This window comes from Tachypleus tridentatus, chromosome 10 (assembly GCF_004210375.1).
Source record: "Tachypleus tridentatus isolate NWPU-2018 chromosome 10, ASM421037v1, whole genome shotgun sequence".
NCBI lineage: Eukaryota > Metazoa > Arthropoda > Merostomata > Xiphosura > Limulidae > Tachypleus > Tachypleus tridentatus.
The window spans coordinates 68,355,228-68,377,651 of record NC_134834.1 but is presented as its reverse complement, the minus strand read 5'-3'; the positions used below and the strand labels follow the sequence as shown (position 1 = coordinate 68,377,651).

Sequence of the window (22,424 nt, the reverse complement as noted above, 5' to 3'; positions counted from 1 at the left end):
TTGAATACAGCTAGCAATATTTGTAAAATGTTTTGTGTGTGTTGTTTCAGTCGCATTCCAGTTTTTCTACTCCCATTGACAATAGACCAAATGGGAGTAGACAAATTAGGAATAAACATTAAAAAATACAATTGCCAGGTTGTCAAACATAGAATAAGGTTTAGATACAAAAAATCACTTTGGTATAGTTTTAGAAACAAAACATTTTTGTATTTATACTGTTTACAACACAATGCACAATTGATTTTGTTTTATGTATATGCAAATATACACTACAAATATATCACATACAAAAACTAACTGGTTCTCAAGAAATTATAATCCTGTTTTAAAGTTCTTTCATTAACAATAAAGTGGCATATGAAGTTCACAGAAAAAATACAGAAAATTTATTTTAGTATACAATTACATTAGAGTAAGTGGTTGGTGGTGGGCAGGGCAATAACTTTTGTAAAGTGGGAATGCACTTCACAACTCAGGTCAGTGATCACAGGCCACACATTTCTACTATTATATACTAATTAAATTACCTCAACATTGATTGCATAAAGACCCCATTATGTTCTTTCCACAACTGCTGGGAATAATGGCAGAAAAAGCAGAAATATTATATGGGCTGGATCTGGCCTACAGGCTGTATTTTGCCCACCCCCTGCTTTAGACCATGAGGTTGATATTAAGTCTTCCCCAATAATGGTTCATATGTTCTACATATAGTACAAATGCCATGATATTTTACTATAACAGTCTAAACTAATGTTTAAGAAAGTGAATTCAATTTCTACTAATGGCTCATTTCATCAGACTGGATCTTAAGTTAGAATTTCTAGTACATATATTAGTTTTTCCACTTACCTGACATTTTCAGTTTTATGTTTGCCATATATTTTTATAATATAAACATAACCAGTTTAATTCAAATGAAATGACATTCAAGTTAGCCTAAAATTAACTTTAGAAGTGTATAAGCAATGAAGTGTTTAAATACTACTTGCAAAATATTTCATTTTCTTTGTAAATGTACGAGACACTAATTATTTTTCTGTTGTTGTGAGACATTTAATAACTGCTTGAGATGTCACATGTCTGAGTGAAAATTCTGCACACACTTTTCTCACAACTAATACTTTTTTAAGATTTTAAAAATGATTTATTAAAGGAAGAGATGTATAACTTAACAATTCATGAGTGAAGGTAAAAAACACAAAACATATAAGAGTATATTAACCACACTACATCTGCTGTATCCAGTATCAATAAAGCCTTTTGCTCAGTACCAGGGCTCATCAGCCCAGCTATGATAAACACAGTAATGGTTAAGATACTATTTATTTTAACCCAACTGTATTAACGAAAGCTGGTATGGTGGAAAGATTAAATTGTTTTTATCAAAACTGTTTACTTTTTAAAAACATTATTTTATTTACTACGACACGAAAAAGTATAAAATAATGCATTTAATAAAATTATGTTTGTCGTTATATTCTAAAAAGACCAAAAATGATCTTAATTATAATTATATTTTGCTAACTACTCATTTCTAATATACTCTTTCCTTGCAATGCTTATTATTTCAATAATTAACAGACTATTTTACTTATGTGGTTCATTCATTAACATTACGAAGACGCATCATAAATTAAACTAAATTTAAAGCCGATATTCGCTACAAATACAATCAATAATTTATCATTTTGAGAATCGAGCTAAAAACACGAAACTCAAGCTCGTAAGTATATGCTGTCATGACTGATGAGTAGGACAACTGACGTTAACTAATTTAAAAAATTAACGAATTTAGTTTAAATGTAAATTTATCACGGTCTCAGACGTCACTCAATCTGAAAACTAGCTTTAATTAAACTTCGATATCTCAAATGACTACAATACGACTCAAAAGGATAATAATGTCCCTTCCATGTTTTATAATGTATGTTCTTACCTTATAATTAATCAGAAAATATTCTTGAATTACTTCCAATTCTAGCTTACTATACTGATAAATAAGAAACTAAAAATTACTCCAAACTAAGCAATCTTCCTCACAACTAAGCCTACCCTACGCTTCTGCATTTACTTCTACATACCATATCTCCGTAGACAGTAAAAATCTTTGACGTCATTAGTGCCTGACCAGTTGTCATAGCACTGTTAAAAACAAATTCAGGCCGTTATCTAAATATTATAAATCAAAAATTAATAAAATTAGAATTATTAAATATAAACTCATTTTAAACTTGGAGTTATGTAGAATAAATAGTATTTAATTTTGATTTGGAAAATCAATAAAACCTTTATTTCCAAATGTTTAAAACAAATGGCATTTTAGAAATAAGATAAATATAATTCATTTTCTGGTGCCTTGGGCTACCATATACTAAAAGTATTAGAAAACAAAAGTTTTATTTTTTTTTTTTGTTACAAAGCAAATTAAGCTCTTTATTAGTTACGATCACCAGAGTTCATTAATACACAATTCCTGATGCTGGTAAAGATGTTACCGAAATTAGTAGAGATTTAATTTTTATGGTGTCAAGAAACACTCTAAATATTCTGCAGCATATGTAACGGAAAAAAAAATATTATTTACAATACCATCTGTTTCAAACATCTAGAAACAAAAGTTTCCTTGACTGTTATTAGAAAGCAAAAATAATATTGATGCTTATTGTTCATAATGCTAGGTTCAAAATGAGTTAAGATTAAGAAATGTATAGAATTTTACTTTTTTTTAATTTTTAGATATCGTCCAGAACGGTTTCGGTAACACATTTAGTTACTGTTACTTCGGCTTGTAAATACACAAGCCCTGATGATGATAACTGTGTTACCAAAACCAATTGGCTAAAACAACTAATAAAAAATTATCGTTCATTTATCTAAAAAAAACATCAATTTTCTCTTTCGTCTTAATATAAAATAAAGATACTTGAAAGATTATATTAACATATGAGGATTTTTTCAACTGTACTTGGGACATTTTTCTCACAAGGCAAATAGTGCTACGGACAAAGTGGCTAATACGACATGCTTCTAGAAACAACCAGAATGCTCATAGGATTTTTTTTTCTGGTAATAAAAACCGAGTTTCTTTTGAAAGCAAGTTAAAAACATACTTCTAAATGGATTAGTCACTTTAAGATTCTTGATTGGTTTGTTTTAATTTCGTGCAAAGTTACCCGAGGGCTATCTACGCTAGCCATTTCTAAGTTAGCAGAGTAAGACTAAAGGGAAGGAGCTATTCATCACCACCCACCGCCAATTCTTGGGCTACTCTTTTACCAACGAATAGTGGGATTGAGCGTTACATTGTAACGCCCCAGAGCTGATAGGGCGAGTATTTTGGCCCGGCATGGCCAGGTGGATAAGGGACTCGACTTGTAATCTGAGGATCGCGAGTTCGAATCCCCGTCACACCAAACATATTTGCCCTTTCAGCCGTGGGGCGTTATAATGTGACGGTCAATCCCATTATTCGTTGGTAAAAGAGTAGTCCAACAGTTGACGGTGAGTGATGATGACTAGCTGCCTTTCCTCTTGTTTTACATTGCTAAATTATGGACGGCTAACGCATATAGCTCTCGTGTAGCTTTGCGTGAAATTTAGAACAAAGCAAAGGCGAGAGTGTTTGGTGTGACGGGGATTCGAACCCGAGATTCTAGGCTTACGAGTCGAGTGCCTTAACCACCTGGCCATGCCGGGCCTCTAGATTTTTTGAACGTGGATTTTTCATATTAGTAAATAACATAAATTAAAACTGTCTTTACAATAATATCCTTGAGCCTCCAAGTATAAAATCTCACAGTGTCTTTCGTCTACTCACTTAATAAATAACTTTCAATGTCTTAGTGTCTACAGTTTAAACCGTATTGAATGTACCATAATATATTTTATTTAAAAAAAACAAAATAATTTTTTATAAGCGCAGGTTCTCCAGATGTACAAGTAATGACAAATGTGCCTTTAGGTCTCAGTCTTTTACTCCTTTCTAGCAGTAAAAAAAGGAGACATTTCCATACTAGTTAATTGAACCTTTTTAATACCTACCAGATACTAATTTTATAAAGACAAACCGCAATTCAAGGAGCAGAGAAGTTCGAATTAGTGTAAGACCTTTATCAAATTACGTTACATTAATTGAAAATTTAAATATTATTACTCACTGGCAATTAACGAATCATTAATATTCACTGGACGATTGCGATTTGTAAACAATTATCAGTATTATTAATTAATTTGAAAATTATACACACGTAATAATATATATGTAGATATGTATGTATGTCTATGGGAGTCCACTCCCATTAAAATGTCAACAAATTCCAAAATCTATGCAAGTTTTATTCTGATCAAAACCGAAAGCAACGAGACAAAAATAGTTAAGTAGTGAAAAAGAACAAAAGATATTGCTTTATTATTAAAAGGGAAATGTCATTATATATTGTTTCAAAATTTAGTATTTCGTAGATGCAATTAAAAAATAAAAAGGCGTGTCTCTGCAGTCGGAAAGATAGTAAAGACTAATTTAAAAAAAGGATGTTCAGGAAACATATTCTTACAGAAGGATTATCTCTTTGTAATAATTGAATATCAAATAGAGTCAAACTATCCAAAAAATTACAGAAGTTATTAGTACACATTGAGGTAGAATCTATAAAAGCACTGATTAAAGACAATTAGTCCCATCGCACCAAACATGCTTGCCTTTTGGGGGCGTTAGAAAGTGACAGTCAATCCCACTATTCGTTGGTAAAAAATTAGCCCAAGAGTTGGCAGTGGGTGGTAATGACTAGTTGCCTTCCCTCTAGTCTTACATTGCAAAATTAGAGACGGCTAGCGCAGATAGCCCTCGAGTAGCTTTGCGCAAAATTCAAACAAACAAAGACAATTAGAAGAGTGATTTACGTGCAAGAATTGAACATACAAACATGATCAAGCGTTTAAACTTTGTAAAAAAAGTAAAGTTTGAAAGAAAAAATGTAAAAAGTATTTTAGATTGATGAAATAAAATATAAGCGTTTCCGATACCCTAACAGAGTTTTTAGGGAAGTTCTGAGGGGTATTTGGGTGTTAGGATTCGACACTGAATTCTTTGGTGGAAACTCTGGTGCAATATCTACTTGTTCGTGGATTCTCTCTTAGGACATAAACCTACTTTTTTTAAGGGTTAAAGATATTTGCTGACTTATGCACGCTATCTTGTTTTAGTGTCTTTTCAGTGAATTCGATACAGAAGGCTTTCTCATCTTTTTCTTCTTCACGTATTTGGTTCATACCTTATTATTTTAGTGTCATTATATTTTATTTTATGGTATTTTCTCCAACTAATGAGCTAGTACAGTTAGTTCTACCGTGTCTTATATGCCTATTATATTCATAAATTCTGCCTCCTTCCCCATGATACAGTGGCAGGTCTGTTGATTTATACCACAAGAAACCGGTTTTTGATATTCATGGTGGGCAGAGCATAGGTAGCTCTTTGTGCAGCTTTGTGTTTAATAAAAAACAAACAAACAAAAATCCTAAATTCTGACCAAAGAAATATTAATAGAGAAACGGTGGTGAGTCTACAACATTGCAAGAGTGATTTAATACAAAAAATGATAATGTTTGAAAGAAGAAGCGTAGCTTACTGGTTGGGCATGACTCAAAGGATAACGTAGCGAGAATGTGAATCCGAGGATTCTTGAGTCGTGCCCTGTTGCCAAACAAAGTGCTTCCCTTTTGTAGCCATGATTGCATTATTAGAGAAAATTGATGGTAGGTGCTTTTGAATGTCTGCTTTCCCTTTGGTCTGCAAATTAAAAATTAGAAACGGTTATGCACAGACAATACTATTGGGATTTTGCTTGAAAATTCTAAAATAAACAAAAAATATAATCGCGCATTGTTTAATTGACTATATTTAATAAGTTTTGACGTTGAATTTCAGTAGAGTGTATAAATCAAAACACTTTGCTTTGCTACATATGATAGATAAGAAGAAGAGGAAACTAGCTGGTTATATAACAAGTTATGAAATCGCTGGTGGATTTAGGGGGGTTGGCTAGCTCTCCAATATCCGCCAGTAGAAACAGTTAACCTGCTGCCAACGAATTTTAAAATGTGTGCCTAGTTGAAAAGCAAGGTTGCAAAAAAGAAGTAAAGTATTCTATAACAACATTAAGAGTTTATACAGCAAAAATGGAAGACAAGTTTCTAAGTTACTTCTTGACTGATATAATTCAAATGTTACTCATTACATAACAAAACTTTTATTTCATTTGATGACGCAAAAGAAAAATATAGTTTTCAGATTATATTTGAAAATAAAATTATATATATTTTTTAAATTACGTGTCTAGGGCACCCTGATTGACACAATCTAACCATAGTTGTTGACCAAGATATATGATGAAGAGATTGATCAGAAAAGACTTCCATTCACTCATCGGAAAGTCAGAGTATTTATCACGCTAAAATTAGGTTTTCGATACCCATGTTGGGCGTAACACAGATAGCCCATTTTGTAGTTTTGTACTTAACAGCGAATAAATAAAAAACCCACATTACAAAAATGTTCTAGGAGTTTTAATATTTGAATAAAATGGTAGATAACTAAATTAGACTTGCCAGTTTCGTTGCGACAGTCTTTACAATTCTCATTAAAAAATGCACAACACTTAATTTTTTTAACATCAGTTTTAGCTCTGATAACTGAGTGGATATTTAATTATAGTTTAGTTTATTGCTGTCTCCCAGTTGATCAGCAGTAAATAAATGGATTTTCAATGCTAAAGCCCAGGGTGTGATTCTACACGGCAGACATAGGGCATATAACTTATTGTGTAACTTTGTGCTAAAAAACAACAACAATAGCAGTCTATGCTTAAGTGCTACCATCTTTGAATAAGCAATAGAACAACTGTGAAATTTATTTTATTACTTCTCCTGTAAATACGTTAATATCTTGGAATGTTGATAGCCAATCAATCAATCAATCAAGCCTGTTAGAAACATTTGTTACTGATGCTCCTGCTATGAAGCCATAGAGATGCGAAAGTAAAATTACTCGGTTGTAAGATTTTGTTTAGCAGTTTCGAAAATAAATTATTCATGGAACTAGCACATTACGCCATTGCGTTACTATTATCAAGTGATTGTTTGTTTGTTTTTTTGTTTGTTTGTTTAATTTTCGCGCAAAGCTACTTAAGGGCTACCTGCACTAGCCGTCCCTAATTTAGCAGTGTAAGACTAGAGGGAAAGCAGTTAGTCATAACCATCCACCGCCAACTCTTGGGCTACTCTTTTATCAACGAATAGTGGGATTGATAGTCACATTATAACGCCCCCACGAATGAAAGGACGAGCATATTTGGTGCGACCGGGATTCGAACCCGCGACTCTCAGATTACGAATCGAACGCCTTACCCCACCTGGCCGTGATTGTTTGTAATTAAGCACAAAGCTCCATAAAAGGATATCTCTGCGCTGCCCACTACGGGCATTGAAACCCCCTAGGTTGCATTGTAAGTCCGCAAACATACCACTGTGCCGTGACCTAATGTAAAGTTAAAACTGTAATAGAAGTTTTTTTACTTCTGAAAGGTAGATTCTGATGGAAGCTAACATGTACAAACTTGGATAAACTATATTTTTGTAATGTAAGTTTTACACACTTTGTACTTTCTTTCTAGAATAATTAATTATAGTTCTCCTCCACTCTGTGTTAGGGATATTGGTGTTTTAGTCAGACTGTGTATAACTCCACCAGTGTGTAAAAAGGTGTTTTATTACTTGTACATTTTCGACGCACGCTGTTCTATTGCAATATGAGAATATTACAACTGGTTTACAATTCAATCTTATTCTAATGGAGAAATGGTGTGGCTATCTACATATTTATCTCTGTAACCGAAATATAAATACAATAATGCCAGTCTCCCACTAGTACAGAAGAAAGTCTAGGGAGTTAAAACGCTAAAATCAGGAGTTCGATTTCCTTCGGTGGACTCAGCAGATAACTTGATGCGGCGCTGCTATAAGTAGGCCTGGCATGGCCAAGTGGGTTAAGCCGTTCAACTCGTAATCTGAGGGTCGCAGCAAACATGCTCGCCCTTTCAGCCATGGGGGAGTTATAGTGTGACGTTCACTCCCACTATTCGTTGGTAAAAGAGTAGCCCAAGAGTTGGGGGTGGGTGGTAATAACTAGCTGCCTTCCCTCTAGTCTTACACTGCTAAATTAGGGACAGCTAGTGCAGATAGCCCTCGGGTAGCTTTGCGCGAAATTCAGAAATAAAAGTTTTCCTGTAAGGAAAACACACAATAATGTTATTTATTGTGTTGAAATACAAGCTCTCAGTGTCAAAAGTGGCGATTGATACTTCTGAAATGTATCGCCATCTATTGAATGGTGCCACAAACAAAAATCCATAAAAAAACTTTCACGCAAAGTATTCAAAATTCAGACAGTTACAAAATTAACTATAGTGTATACAACAATCATTTCTTTATAACAGAATAAATTTTAAACAACAGTACAACTGGAACTTGACTTTCACTAAGACAGTACGTGAGGGTTCGATTATGTCTTTATTGATGTAATTTTTAAATGCAGTGATAAAAATAGTTCTTAAAATCATTACTTTCTCTGTAAAAGGTCGCACTTTTAATGTATAGAAAACATTACAGTTTATATCATTAAAAGTTAAGAAAAATTTTGTACTCTGTACATTGAATAATTTTGATGCAATGAGTATCACTTACAAGCACAATTGAATGCCTTTCCCGTGCAATTGTTCTAAAACCTTTTTTAGAAAATGTTCGCTGCTCCTAAATATTTTTCAATGAGGTATAAATACTAGTTATTAATTGTTTGTTTGCTTGAAGTTAAGCGCAACACAAAGCTATACAGTGGGCTATCTGTGACCTGCCCACCATAAGTATCAAAACTAATTCCTAGCAGCGTTAAGTTCTCAAACATGCCCCTGGAGAGATTACTTATTTCTTGCTCAAATAGCCACCAATGGGATGGCATTTCTGCTATTATCTGTAATGGATAATTCTTTCTTGAAAAAATTTAGTAAAATGTGAAAAGATGAGTGTTTACTTTTTCATACTATGTGCCACATGAAAGTAACTTGTTCTTTCCATATTAATGTCAAATGTGCTTCTTCCTTTCATTTCCTATTTTTATGTATTTTACATTTTTTAAAATAATATAGATAGATCTTTTGCATTTGAGTTGTGCCATTATATAGTCCATCTCGCAACAAGAGAAGTTAAGGTGTTACTATTACTACTACTTTCTTATGGACCAGACTGTCTTGGTGGTTCTTCTACTCTGGAACTTGGGATTGACTGGTTCTTGTAAGTTTTGCTATTATTGAAGCTCATTCCTGCAGGAGAGGAGTCATTACTTGCTTTACATTTTAAAGCAATATCAATAATAAAATAAAAATCTTAATTTAGTGCACTTCCTTCACTTGTGTTCACTTTATCTTTGTTCTTCTTGTAAGTGAACATTATCTCCTAAATTTTACATGACAGAAGATACAAGTGACACTGAAATCTCCAATATTCTAAAACATACTATCTATTTTCCTCACAGTTTTTGCTTCTTACATTTTGGCCTTTGAAACTTCTTCCAAGTGAGGCCTCATAAGAATAAGTAGTAGTTTTTTCTTTATTCCACAAAAATTATATCAAAATTTTTTTATTATAAAACCATGGAGTTAGAAACTTAGTGATAAAAATGGAGATCGAAATCACACATTAGACTGAAGGATAAAGAGTCTGAGATAGGAAATACATATGGTTTTGAAACCATGTAATTTAATTTAAAATAATTGTACCTAATTTGTCTAAAATTCTCTTTATTGAAACACATTAGCCAAGGATAAATGTATATTAATAAAATAATATGAGGATGAGTCGTACAACTGTGCACTACAAAAGTAGGTAAAACTAGAGAAATATAACTTGCTAATTATGTTATACTTACATTAATTTTTATAAGTTTTAACCTAGGTCTTTAAGTGTCATCTTTGGGCTCTTTCTAAAACCTAAATGAAAAGAATAAGTGTATGAGTAGCAAATAATTCAATAAAAAAACAGTACTTTTTGTTCCATGATTCATACAAATATTATATATCTACAACTATTAATTTATATACCTGTGACTAATGACTTCATCATTCCTTCAGTGGGGAAAGCAATCTTTACATTTGTTGATAGTTGATCACAACTTCTGAGGGAAGTTGTTCCATTTTATCAGTAGCACCTATTTTTGCACCAATTGATAATGAAATATTTTTTTCAAAAAACTAAAACCCTCTTGCATATTCATTGCCAAAACTATTTTGCTGAAACTCAGGACAAAATGATACTCTATAATAGAGAGAAAAAAAAATTATAAACATCAATTCGGGAATTGCTTAATACACACCTAATCCATTGTCAAACCACACACATATCCTAAGCCACTAGTCAGTAGAGAAATTTATCCTAAAAGAACAGTTCAAAAGCTATAACTTCTTAGGATCTAATATAACTTATTTTGCCAAATGTATTTAGTACATTTTAATTGTTAGCAATGTGTATCCCAAGAGGAGATAGGCCTACTTTTTGCTATGTAAGTAATCAGTTTCATTCTTAATAAAACAGACCAGTTTCTCCTGGAGTAAAATTCATCAATATGCTTATATGTCTACTATTTTTAAGTTGAGTTGCAGTATCTGTACATAAATTATAATTCATCAATCAGAAGTACAACATCCTTTACAGAAGATGATATATTGAAGTTCTCAATTTTAATGCTCCTTTTTCTCACTAAATATGTTAAGGCAATGTTAAAGCAACACCAGAAGTCACTGTTGTTTATTTTTAAGCACAAATCTTTGCTCTACCCACCACAGGTATTGAAACCTGGTTTTCAGTGGTATAAGTCCACAGACATACCACTATTAGGCCACCAGAAGTCAACGATTACAAAAGTTGACCTTGGAAAGAGCACACACCAAAGCTGACATTCAATGTCAAATTCTGGAATTCATTCAAACGTTAAACCATAAGCAGTGAATCGTAATAAATGCTTCAGTTCTCAATGAAATGCCAGTGATTACTTTCTTCTTTTTATTTTTCCAATATTTTAATCAATAGTGTAAAACTCTTAAATATGTTTAAGCTTTTTTAGGTCCTCATAATATCAGGTAAGAAATATTCCTAAACACATCTATAATTTTTCAATATTGCTATGTGAGTAGGCCTTACAATGAATTGTTAATTGTATCCAGGCGTTTTGAACATGTTGATCTTTTTGAAAAATATTAGCTGTAAAAATACAGCTAAAATGTTTAATTTGCTCTTGAATATAATCTATATAGACTGGAGTTTCAAACTAATGATATTTAATATATAGTCAGACTATTTGAAAAATAAAGTAAAAGGACAACATAAAAACTCTGACAACACAGTATTCTCTTGAGATAGTGTCTTAAGTTTAATACAGTGATGGTGGTAGTTGATGTTAAGCATAGAGCTACACAATAGATTATCTGTGCTGTGTGCATTGTGGATAATTAAACCATGGATTTTAACATTATTCGCCTGAAGCTTATCAGAGTCAGAAGATAAATTAATAGTGCAACTGTTAATGTGTCAGAGAAATTACCCAAGAAAGCAAAATTTTTTTTTATCCTGTTCTCCAACATGCATGTACTTTCAAATAAAACACGTACATTTTATCAAGAAACACATATTTAAAAAAAGTTGTCAAGAATAAATAATTATCAGCTGTATATGTATAAAAAGTGAGGAACACAAGCAAGTTTATCACTAACTTTTATTTAAGGTCACATGTCAGCATGGTTATTGAAGAGTGTAACCTTTTAGTGATATATTTTTACATTGCTTCCATTTGTGTCTATGAATTTATATATACCTTCACTGGTGCATGATGCACTCTCAGTGGACTTTGATAATTAAATCAAGTTTGTTTTTACTGTATTCAGTATCTATATGTCAAATACATTGGAGATTAAAAAAAGAAATGTTTTGTTATTTTACAATATGTAGCGATTCATGTAAAAATATTGAAAATAATGCCCAGTGTTAAAGAAATCAAAAAATAAATTGTTTCAAAAATTAAGTTTCAGTTTTACACATTATTTTATATATTTAACTTGTTTTAGACTTCATTGCAATTTTCTTAGTCTTTTTTGACAGTGACAAATCAGGCCCGCTTCGGAACAAGTACTGGTAAAAGATGAAAAGGCCAAGTATACAGTATCCACCAATCACAGTTACATACTCAGCATAGTTTGAAAATGGGACACCACACACTGTATACCAGTAAATGTTACTACCATTTCTTAATGTTTCCAGTTCATGATTGGGCACACAATGAAATTCATAGTAGCCTTCATCATAATCTTCTAAACATAGGTATTTCCTTTTCTGAAGAACCTGAAACCAGATCAATAATGCTTTATTTTATTTATACTAGCACTTTTCACTAAATAATATAATATGGGAATTATTTTACACAATAATTATTTGAATTTCTCCAGTCCTAATATATTATACCAGTGATATACAATACATTAACTGTATTAATATTTTGACAGCAGATAAACAAGATAATATTTAACACCCAGTAAGTGTATATAGTATAATAAACTCATGGAAAACAATGGTCAGAAGTTTTCTTCTCACCTGACCCATAGGAGTGAAGACATCCAGATACTGGTCACAAGGCCCAATTGGTTCCCGAAGCCCAGTAGCTACGATACTCTCTGGATGCCCAAAGACTGCCACTGCAAAATGTGTTATGTACCACAACCCCAGTAGTATAGCTAGTTCATCACAATAGTGACGATGACCTATTGGTTGGAAATCATCTGGCTATTTAAGTAAGCAACACATGAATCAACGATAACTGGAACTATGCTGTTATTGCTAAATGAAACTACTTGTAAGAGTAAAGGAGATGTGAAGAAAGAAAACATTGAAAACATGCATAAATCCATATTACAACTGTTCTTGATACAATGTTCAATATACACTCATAATGGTGAAGCAAGTTCTCATTCTTTCATGAAATTACATTGGTAATATAAAATGTTTTTGTTATTACATCTACTTAAAAAAACATTATGTGAAAGATTAATGTTAACAGATACATGACAGAAATGTACTAAAATTTCAATCATTTTTAATTATGTGGTAAAATATGATTCTAAACATCAAGTTTATAAATGCTCATACCTTTGGTTTAATGTGAGACAGTTTAAGACATGCTTAAGTCCATACAGAAGATATGTCATTCAAGTTGTTCAAATTATCTTTCCTTCAGAAAATTACAATAGTAATATTATTAAATGGTGTCTGTTATGTTTAATTTCACTACGTGTTAGAAAGAACACTATAGTTATAAGAAAGTTAGGGTTAAAATGAACAAACTGGCAAGGAAAACTCATATAATTAGTTTGAAGAGAAATTGCACATTACTTTCCCTTTATAATTTGTTGTATTGAGATTTAGCTTATTAGCTCTTTTCAGAATTAAATATTCTGAATCAGAAATACTAGTTTGCCACAGTTTGCCGTTGTTCATTTTAACCCATACTTTCTACAGACTTAAATTCTAAATTTTACATCAAGATTTGTTTGTAATGATTGGTTCTGCAGACAATTTACCAGTGAATTTTAACCAATTCTCTGAATAAAATCAATAAGCACAATAACAACTTGGATAATATAACTCTTCATCATTAAAATCAGTTTTAAACACATGCAAAACTTAACTAGAAACAACTGCATGCAAACATGTATTTAGCATACAAAAGAAATTCTATACAAATCACTAAATATGCCTTATTTAGAGAACTGTGTATAGTTTTGGTATTCTTATTTATAAAGTGATATTGACTTGCTGGAAAAGGTTCAGAGGACAACTAGAATAAGTTTAAAGACAAAAGGGCTATTTTAGATGGATATGTTAGAAAGAATAAGAGGTAATCTTACTGAAGTTTAATGTGCTACGTCACAAAGATAACACAATGAGTAAACACAAAATTAAGATTTCTCCGACAGTTTAACTCCAGTTAAGACAGTTTTACTTTTCAAAAGAATGGTATTCTTGAAACGAATTGCCATCAATGCAAATGGATGCCAACACTTTATGAGATTAAGAAGGGAATCAACGATTCCATGAACAGTAAAGAGCAGGTTTAAATGATTACTTTTCTCAAGGGAAATTGTACAAGGAAAGCCTCAAAATACTAAAAAAGTCTCTTGTTATCCATAGTTTACCTTAAATTTTGGTAACAGACTTGCGTATATACTACTGTTTATCAGTTAATATATGTAATTCAATTTTGAAGTAAGATAGCTTACAACTGAAAGAAAAGTACTTCAAGAAATTAAAATGCAAACCACAGACAGAAAGATTTAAATGGATAAACTAATCTCTACTGATGCATTTAAGAACTACAAGTTCAGACTTGCCTTTCTTTGGCCTAGCTTCATTGGATGGATCACGATCACCAAGCCAGAAGATCATTAAATATATGATTAGGAAAAGGAAAACACAAACTTCGGAGTGAATTTTTAGCTCATCCTTAAGTAAGTGGTATAAAGGTACAAACTGGATAGAAGTAACTGGCATAATTAGGATGGCTGTCAATACTGAGGCAAGAGCTTCTTTGAAAAACCTGTCATTATTATTGATTACATTACACTTCATACTTATAAACTACTTTAAGGTACTTCAATTCAAATAATAATAAGCAAGGAAATAGCAGGTTTATTTTCCACTTTTATGAAAAATGGACAAAACTAAAATACATCTATGTGAGATAAACTAACTAATATTATAAGGAGAGTGTCTTATTATATGAAATTAAACTTAATCTAATGTTGTCATAAATTTTCATACCACAAATTATGGATAATAGCTCAATATTTCTTAAAATAAATAATACAGGGTTGAGATATATCTAGGAAAATTAAAGATACATTATCATAGAATAATTTAACATAGGTGATAAATATTTTAATTTTTTTTTTAGATATATATAGCTGGATGTTATTTCTTGAATACAACAATTTAAATTACTTTCAAAACTACCCATGATTAGGTATAATGTGTGACATGTCACAAATATTTTTGATATTTAAGATACTGAAGTAAATGCATATGTGGGTGATGGGTATATATCAATGTTGTATGTATGAAACTACAGTAAGGGGTGATAGCTAAATTCTAAACAGATAAATAGATGTATATGAGGTCATGACACTCTAAATAACTGTTATCTTGGATAAATTTCTAATTCTTAAAAAGTACATATATGGGCAATTTAAATTCAAAATTTGTAACAAGTATCAATTTTTATTTTTAAATGTTATTCAAAAAGTTGAACAAAGATGTTAAAGCCCCTCCCAGTTATCTAACTACAATCAATAACATATTAACATACAGGCAGAATCTCAAAAGTAATAGCATTACTTTAAAAATTTTGACTTATGCTTATTTTGCATCTGTATGGAAATTTCAATCCTGAACTGACCCTCCTGAACTGTACTTGTCATTCCCTGTAAGTAGCCACCGGAAACCATGAAGTAAGAAAGACAAGGTACAGCCTAAAGCAGCCAAAAAGTAAAAGCTACACCAGGGAACCCAGTAGTGTCTGTCATAGATATTGGGGTCTGTATCATGCCAAGTCCACCATACAAAGTTTACACCATTGATATCCCAGGGAACATCGATGGCTAAGACTGTAAGGCCTACAGCAAAAGGTTCAGCCCAAAATGGAAGCCATAATCTGGAAACTGCTGCAGCAGATGTATACAACAGAACAGGATCTACAAAATGATAAATTTAATAGTTTAAGATGATGGTTCATAGACTATGTACAAAAATGAATGTGGGGCATCATGGGAAATATTCTAAGGTGATATTTGTAGTTTTACTTTCTTTGAAGTCAGTTACCAATAAACATCTATGTCAGGTGTTGCAGAATATAGAGTACTAATACAATCTTTCAGTACTTAACACTATATTATGTTTGTGCTTATGCACTTATGAATTACAAAATAAATACAATCCATTAGTACAGTATGCATGAGGTTAGTAGCACTACTAGTTTATACTATGGCAAGACAAGATAATTTTAAGTGTAAAGTGTACAATTTGCTATCTGCGATGTGCAAATCACAGCTACTGAATCCTGAAGTCAAGTGTTTTAAACCCCTTATCTCATTACTGAGCCACCAGGGGAAACAAATTCTAAGAACATTAATAACAATTCTAATTAGTATTTAAACAGTATGATGCTTACTCAATTCTAAAATTATCAACTCTAATTCTGAGGGCTACAGGTTCAAATCACAACACTGAACTTTTTCACACTTTCAGTCACTGAGATGTTATTATGTGATGGTTAATTCCACTATTCATCTGTAAAGAGTAGGTTAAGTGTTAGTGGTACGTAGCACTAATTAGCTACCTTTCTTCTAATCTACCACTTTAAAATCAGGGAAGGCTAGTGCAGGCAGCCATTGAGTAGATTTGTGTAACATTTATGTAATGGTTGATCAGTCTCTAAAGCCATCCAAGCAGTGTACTGTTGGAAATGGTAGGGCAAATAGGATTTTAGGTTGTATCGACAGAAATATTAAATACAAATATAAATTCATTTTACAGATTACTGGTTAAGCCAAATTTGGAATGTTGTGTTCTGTCATGGGCTTCTTACCTTAGGAAAGGCATTGAATTGTTGAAAACAGTTCTGAGAAGAGTTACTAGAATGGTTACTGGATGGAGGGGTTGCCATATGAGAGGCTGACATCTCTTAAATTGTTTTCTCTTGAAGAAAGAAGAGTTTGGGTAATCTGATTGAGGTGTTTAAGATTTAAAGGGAACCAATATGTTGATGAATCATCTTTTTTCTTATCTAACAGTGAGAATAGTAGAACTAGGGTACATAAATATAAATTTTGGCAAGATAGAAGTTATCTTCAGATAATACAGTTTCATTTTTCTAACAGGGTGATTGACCTTTGGAATGGGTTGCTTTCAGATGTTGTAGAAACAGTAAAATTTAAGTGAGCTTAAGAAAAACTTGATAATAATATGAATTCATAAGGGCTGGTTTTAAGATTTATTTTTAAATTATTTGAATTTAATTTACAGGATGTTGTCCCAAAACATCGTTATGTTAAAACAGACTTACAAACACAAACAATTAACAAAGGTAGACGATGACCCAGGAACATGACTGTGGCTTGAGAGTGCCAAAAGTTGTCAATCTGTGGAACTAAATAGCTGATACACTCGATGATTAATCCTGACATAACGACTGTCCACCACAGAGATAAGAATCGGCCTCCATGTTTGGTGGCTAGAAGAATAAAGCTACAAAACTTAAGAGTGAAATAAAATACATCAAGTTTAGTTACTGTAGCTATGTTATTACTGTTACAATTATGCATAGCTGATTTTAGAAGTAGGTAAATTACAAAAAGTGTACACTGCTTATCAGTTATTTTATTTTAATCATTGAAAAAAGATTAAAATTGAGAAAAAAAAAAGTTGCTTTAAATAGTACCTTGCAGTTTGTTTAGACTTTTATTTTACTGTAAAGTATTAATTAATAAACTTTAGGCAATCATTAAAAGTTCTAATGAAGATGCAACACACTGATAATAACACTAATTTACTAACTTATAAATATAAGACCTTTTAAAAGGCCCACAGAGTTATTTAACTTGAAGTATTTTGGTGTGATTATTGTTAACCACAAAGCTATGTAATGAACTATTTGAAATTGAAATATGATTTTTAACAGAGTAAGCTTGTAACCTTACTACTAAGCCATTGAGGTATTTCAAACCATTTTATTAAAAAACAACAACAAAAAGCACAATGAAATTTATTTATTAATTTCAAAATTTTCCATTTCTAAAACAATCTTTTGTTGTGCAGTAAGTTAACAATTATGACACATTCCTATACAATAAAACTGTATTAACAAGTTTTTAGTGGACTGATCATAGTGCATTGAAAACTACATAGAATCAGCACAATTAAATTTATTCATAACTATTGTAAGAAAGCTCTAAGTTACTATGCATATAAAAAAGCCATTACTGTAATCATTTGCATTTCATTCATCTTATTTTTTAATTGTAAGATTAATTTCAATCTATTTTCACAATCATACATATTTTTGAAGTAGAAATATCCATTTAATCCATGCCCAAGAAGAATGAAAACAAAACACACTACTACCAGTGTTCAAAAATACTCATATATGTGGTGTGTATATTTACTAAAATAACAAAAACTAGGTATTTTTGAATTCTTTACCATCTCAAACTTTGAGAGAAAATTAAAAAAATAATAATTACTTATGTGTATCTTCAACATTTTAACTAGAAAAACTGTTATACATAAATTACATGCTGTAATTATTGGCTAATGTATAGATTTTTATTAAGTTTACAAAAACATTAAAAATAAAATATTTAATCTTGAATGAATTACTTCACATTACCAAGCACAGACACGAACATTAATTAACTTACCATTTATTTGTTAATTTCTGTACCTCACCAAAAATTAATTTTAGAGAAGAGATTATTATGCAGAGGTACAACATTCCCTGATTTACAACATTCATCATAACAGACTAGTTTCTTTATATTTAAGTTAAGCAAATCAACTTACCGTGTTTAAATGTCAGGATAAAACAAATGATCACAACGATCTCAATACACAAGAATGTTGCATGGTTTCGCCAGAGATCTCGCGGATCTTGAATTGCAATAACCCAATGAAAAAGCTGAAAATGGGAAGTGTTATATATTCCATGATCCATAATTTTCAGTGTCATTTAACTACTGAGAAATAACAACATCGATGATAAACTTTAATCTTGTAGTATGTTAAAAGTTAACTGTTAAACTGTACAAAATGAAAATTTGTTTCATTTCTGTATTGGCCAGTAAACTTTAAATTTCGTTCATAACTTTAAAACACATAAATTTTCTATTTATACAGTTTTAGGCTGATTTTACATAAATTATAAACAAAACAGAAAAATGTGCGCTTTCTCATGCCAAGTATTTTAAGCACGGTAGAGTAAAAATGTGATTATACAATATATTTATTACATGTAGCATCACTTCTTGAACATTTAAGATCCTAACACAAAATTACCGTTACACGAGATACATATAAAGTTTAATAGACTGTAGGCTATATAATAACATAAGCGTTATATTTATAGTAGTATCTCTACACATTTCTGTGCAATGCCCCTAATGTGCAATTAGTTAGTTTTAAAGCAAGTTTAATTTAACTTTTACGCGTTTGTATGTATTATGTTTTCCTTCCAATTTTAAGATTTAAGCCAAGTTACTAGGACTAGTGGGAGTTAGACTGTAGGCATGGAATTAATGAACAGAACCTTGGTTTAACAGCATCCAACTGCTGTTAATGTGATATTTGGACAATTAAAAATCAAAAGTGCAACAATAATATTCTAAATGTTATTGTTAAATATCATTGTTAATCACTAAATACGTTTAACAAAGCGCTTTTATAAGTTTTAACACTAACAGTTAAAATTACTTACTTCTTTAAGCTTTTCGCGCGAGATCGTCAAATTGTCTCCCACAGCTAAAGTCATTCTTTCTTGTCGCCAAGTCGCACCACTACTTGAGATAGTGGCGGTCTGCGACTAACCTTTAGTATCTACCTGACGATTGACGATAGTTTGGTACAGTTATACTGATGGGCGGAACAAGGCTAATCCAATACGCTTACAAAGTCCATCGTGTGACATGAAACTTATGAATGAATGAGATAAAGAAAAAAAGCTTTTGTTATCTGATTTTCGAGAAGTTTTCTCATTTCTGCACTTTTCAACTTTAAATCCTAATATTGCTTAATGTAGGTGGTACTTTACAAAAAATAATTTTACCTCACAGAACTTAGTTTGGTTTGAAAACAAAAATTTCATAATTTCAAATTGTTACCGTTAACAGTTTGTTTTGAACATTCGCGCAAAGCTACTCGAGGGCTATCTGCGCTAGCCGTCCCTAATTTAGCAGTGTAAGACTAGAGCAATGGTTCCCAACCAGGGGGTGCTCGCACGCGTTGGGGGTGCGAGATAACATTTGTTTTGGCCACCTTCACCTTTATTCTTAAATAAATAAGTACTGTGAGGGGTGTGAGAACATATTAAAATTTGTTAGGGGTGCGGAGCATAAAAAAGGTTGGGAACCACTGGACTAGAGGGAAGGCAGCTAGCCATCAACCACCCACCACTAACTCTTGGGATACTCTTTTACCAACGAATAGTGGGATTGACCGAACATTATAACGCCCCCACGGCTGGAAGGGCGACCAGGATTCGAACCCGCGACCCTCGGATTACGAGTCGAACGCCTTAACATGCTTGGCCATGCTGGGCCGTTATCGTTAATAATACAGAAAATATGGTATTCCATAATTGTTAAACTATGGATTGGTTATGAGATGTCAGTAAGTATGAAGGGCAGTAGCACTTAATAATAACAAATTACGAAAACTTGTAATGGTTCGATTTCAAAAATAATAGATCACAGAGAGGATCGCGTGTGAGGATATGAATTATTTGTAATCAAGCACAAAGATACAGAATACTCTGCTCACGACGGATATCGAAACTGTGATTCAAGCGTTTAAGTCTGCAGACATGCCGCTGAGCGCAGATAGCTCTCAAATAGTTTGCGCGATATTCAAACCAAACATGCCGCTGTGCTACTGGAGGGCGTGTGGTATGGATAATTCAATTAAATGTTTAAATTTTGTGCTATCTATCGTTTTAAAGATTAATTAAGAAATATGATGACTCACTTCTTTCTCATTTTACAAAATTATATTTATATTTATTCGTTTTTATGGTATAGTGTGGATTATTTGTTTTAAATTACTAGATGACAGAGCACATACACTTAAGAGAATGTTTAAATTTTGAAATAATGAGTTTAATGTGTTTATTTTATATGTTTTAAAGTTTGTTGGTTAAGGCATTTAAAATTTAAAATTAATTAAGAAAGTATCTTTATCCTATTAATTTTTATATATAAAATTAAACAACTTGTATTTAAGTTACGATAGTTGTTTTGTTTGTTTGTAGTTAAGTGCAAAGCTACACAATGGGCCATCTATGCTCTGCCCACGACGGGTATCAAAATCCATTTTCTAGCGTTGTAAGTCCGCAGACATTTTGCTGTATACCAGGGAGCGAGTTATAATAATTTATAAAGAAAATGACATTATCAAAAAATACTTGCAAAAGTTTAGGTTTGGTTCTGATTTCGCGCAAAGCTACACGAGGGTTATCTGCGCTAGCCGTTCTAATTTAGCAGTGTAAGACTAGAGGGAAGAGAGCTAGTCATCACCACCTACTGCCAACTCTTGGGCTACTCTTTTACCAACGAATAGTGGGATTGACCGTAACATTATAACGCCCCCAAGACTGAAAGGGCAAGCATGTGCGTTGTGAAGGGGATTCGAGCCCGCGACCCTCGAATAACGAGTCGAGTGCCTTAACCACCTGGCCATGCCGGGCCCACAAAAGTTTAGGAACATAGAGTTTCAACACACCCATATATTACAGAAATGTTAAGAACAGAGAATAATTATGTACAACTTTGAATAAAATAGAAAATAAAAACATTTGCGATGGTCCAAAAATCTTACAGTATATTGTGTGTGCGTATTTTCTTGTAGCAAAACCACATTGGGCTATCTACTGTGGACAGCGAAAGGTTTGTTTTGTTTGTTTGTTTGTTTTGAATTTCGCACAAAGCTATCTGTACTAGCCGTCCCTAATTTAGCAGTGTAAGACAAGAGGGAAGGCAGCTAGTCATCACCACCCACCGCCAACTCTTGGGTTACTCTTTTACCAACGAATAGTGGGAATGACCGTAACGTAATAACGCCCTCACGACTGAAAGGGCGAGCATGTTTGGCGCGACCGAGATGCGAACTCGCGACCCTCAGATTATGAGTCGCACGCCTTAACACGCTTGGCCATGCCGGGCTTGTCCAGCGAAAGGAATTAAACCACCGATTATAACGTAGTGAATTGGAAGAATTACCACTGTCCCAGTGGAGGACCTCACAGTGTAATATTCTAAGAAAGCACAAAAATAATTATAAACGTTCTTATAATAATGTGGTACATATGGTCATAATCAATATTTTAATATTATGATTCATATGTTTTTGAGGAAACTGTGGGTCATGATAATGACATTAATATCGAAAGGTTTAATGAAATAGGCTAGAATACGTGAAGATTTCCAGATGATTTGGCGTAAACGTTTTAAATATATTCAAAGATAGATTATAAATACGAGTGATTCAATCAATAAGTTAAGTAATTA

At 32.3% G+C, this 22,424-nt stretch overlaps 2 protein-coding genes across 8 annotated transcripts in view; both read right to left on the bottom strand.

The window, feature by feature from the left end:
* Positions 1 to 2,150, bottom strand: part of LOC143229496 (stress-activated protein kinase JNK-like) — a 60,241-nt gene extending 58,091 nt beyond the window's left edge. For 4 of the 7 annotated variants that reach the window (XM_076461894.1, XM_076461892.1, XM_076461890.1 and 1 more), the window contains exon 1: positions 1,943 to 2,081. The gene's annotated coding sequence lies outside the window, so the exon portion shown is untranslated. Of the gene's footprint in view, positions 1 to 1,942 lie in introns of all 7 variants that reach the window. The other 3 variants (XM_076461893.1, XM_076461898.1, XM_076461889.1) reach the window with 3 other exon arrangements.
* Positions 2,151 to 11,807: 9,657 nt separating this feature from the next.
* On the bottom strand, positions 11,808 to 20,751 carry LOC143229495 (uncharacterized). Its single transcript, XM_076461888.1, has 7 exons — positions 19,622 to 20,751; positions 18,712 to 18,826; positions 17,216 to 17,383; positions 15,551 to 15,845; positions 14,487 to 14,692; positions 12,694 to 12,860; positions 11,808 to 12,444 (listed from the first exon to the last, which is right to left on the bottom strand). The coding sequence occupies exons 1-7, from the start codon at positions 19,673 to 19,675 to the stop codon at positions 12,157 to 12,159; spliced, it is 1,293 nt and encodes a 430-aa protein (XP_076318003.1). The 5' UTR covers positions 19,676 to 20,751; the 3' UTR covers positions 11,808 to 12,156.
* Positions 20,752 to 22,424: the final 1,673 nt, after the last annotated feature.

Coding starts and splice junctions, on each gene's coding strand:
- LOC143229495 (XM_076461888.1), bottom strand. CDS start 19,675: ATGACTTTAGCTGTGGGAGACAATTTGACGATCTCGCGCGAAAAGCTT. Junction 17,384..18,711: donor TATCCTGACATTTAAACACG/GTAAGTTGATTT, acceptor TTATTCTTCTAG/CCACCAAACATGGAGGCCGA. Junction 12,445..12,693: donor TCTTCACTCCTATGGGTCAG/GTGAGAAGAAAA, acceptor ATCTGGTTTCAG/GTTCTTCAGAAAAGGAAATA.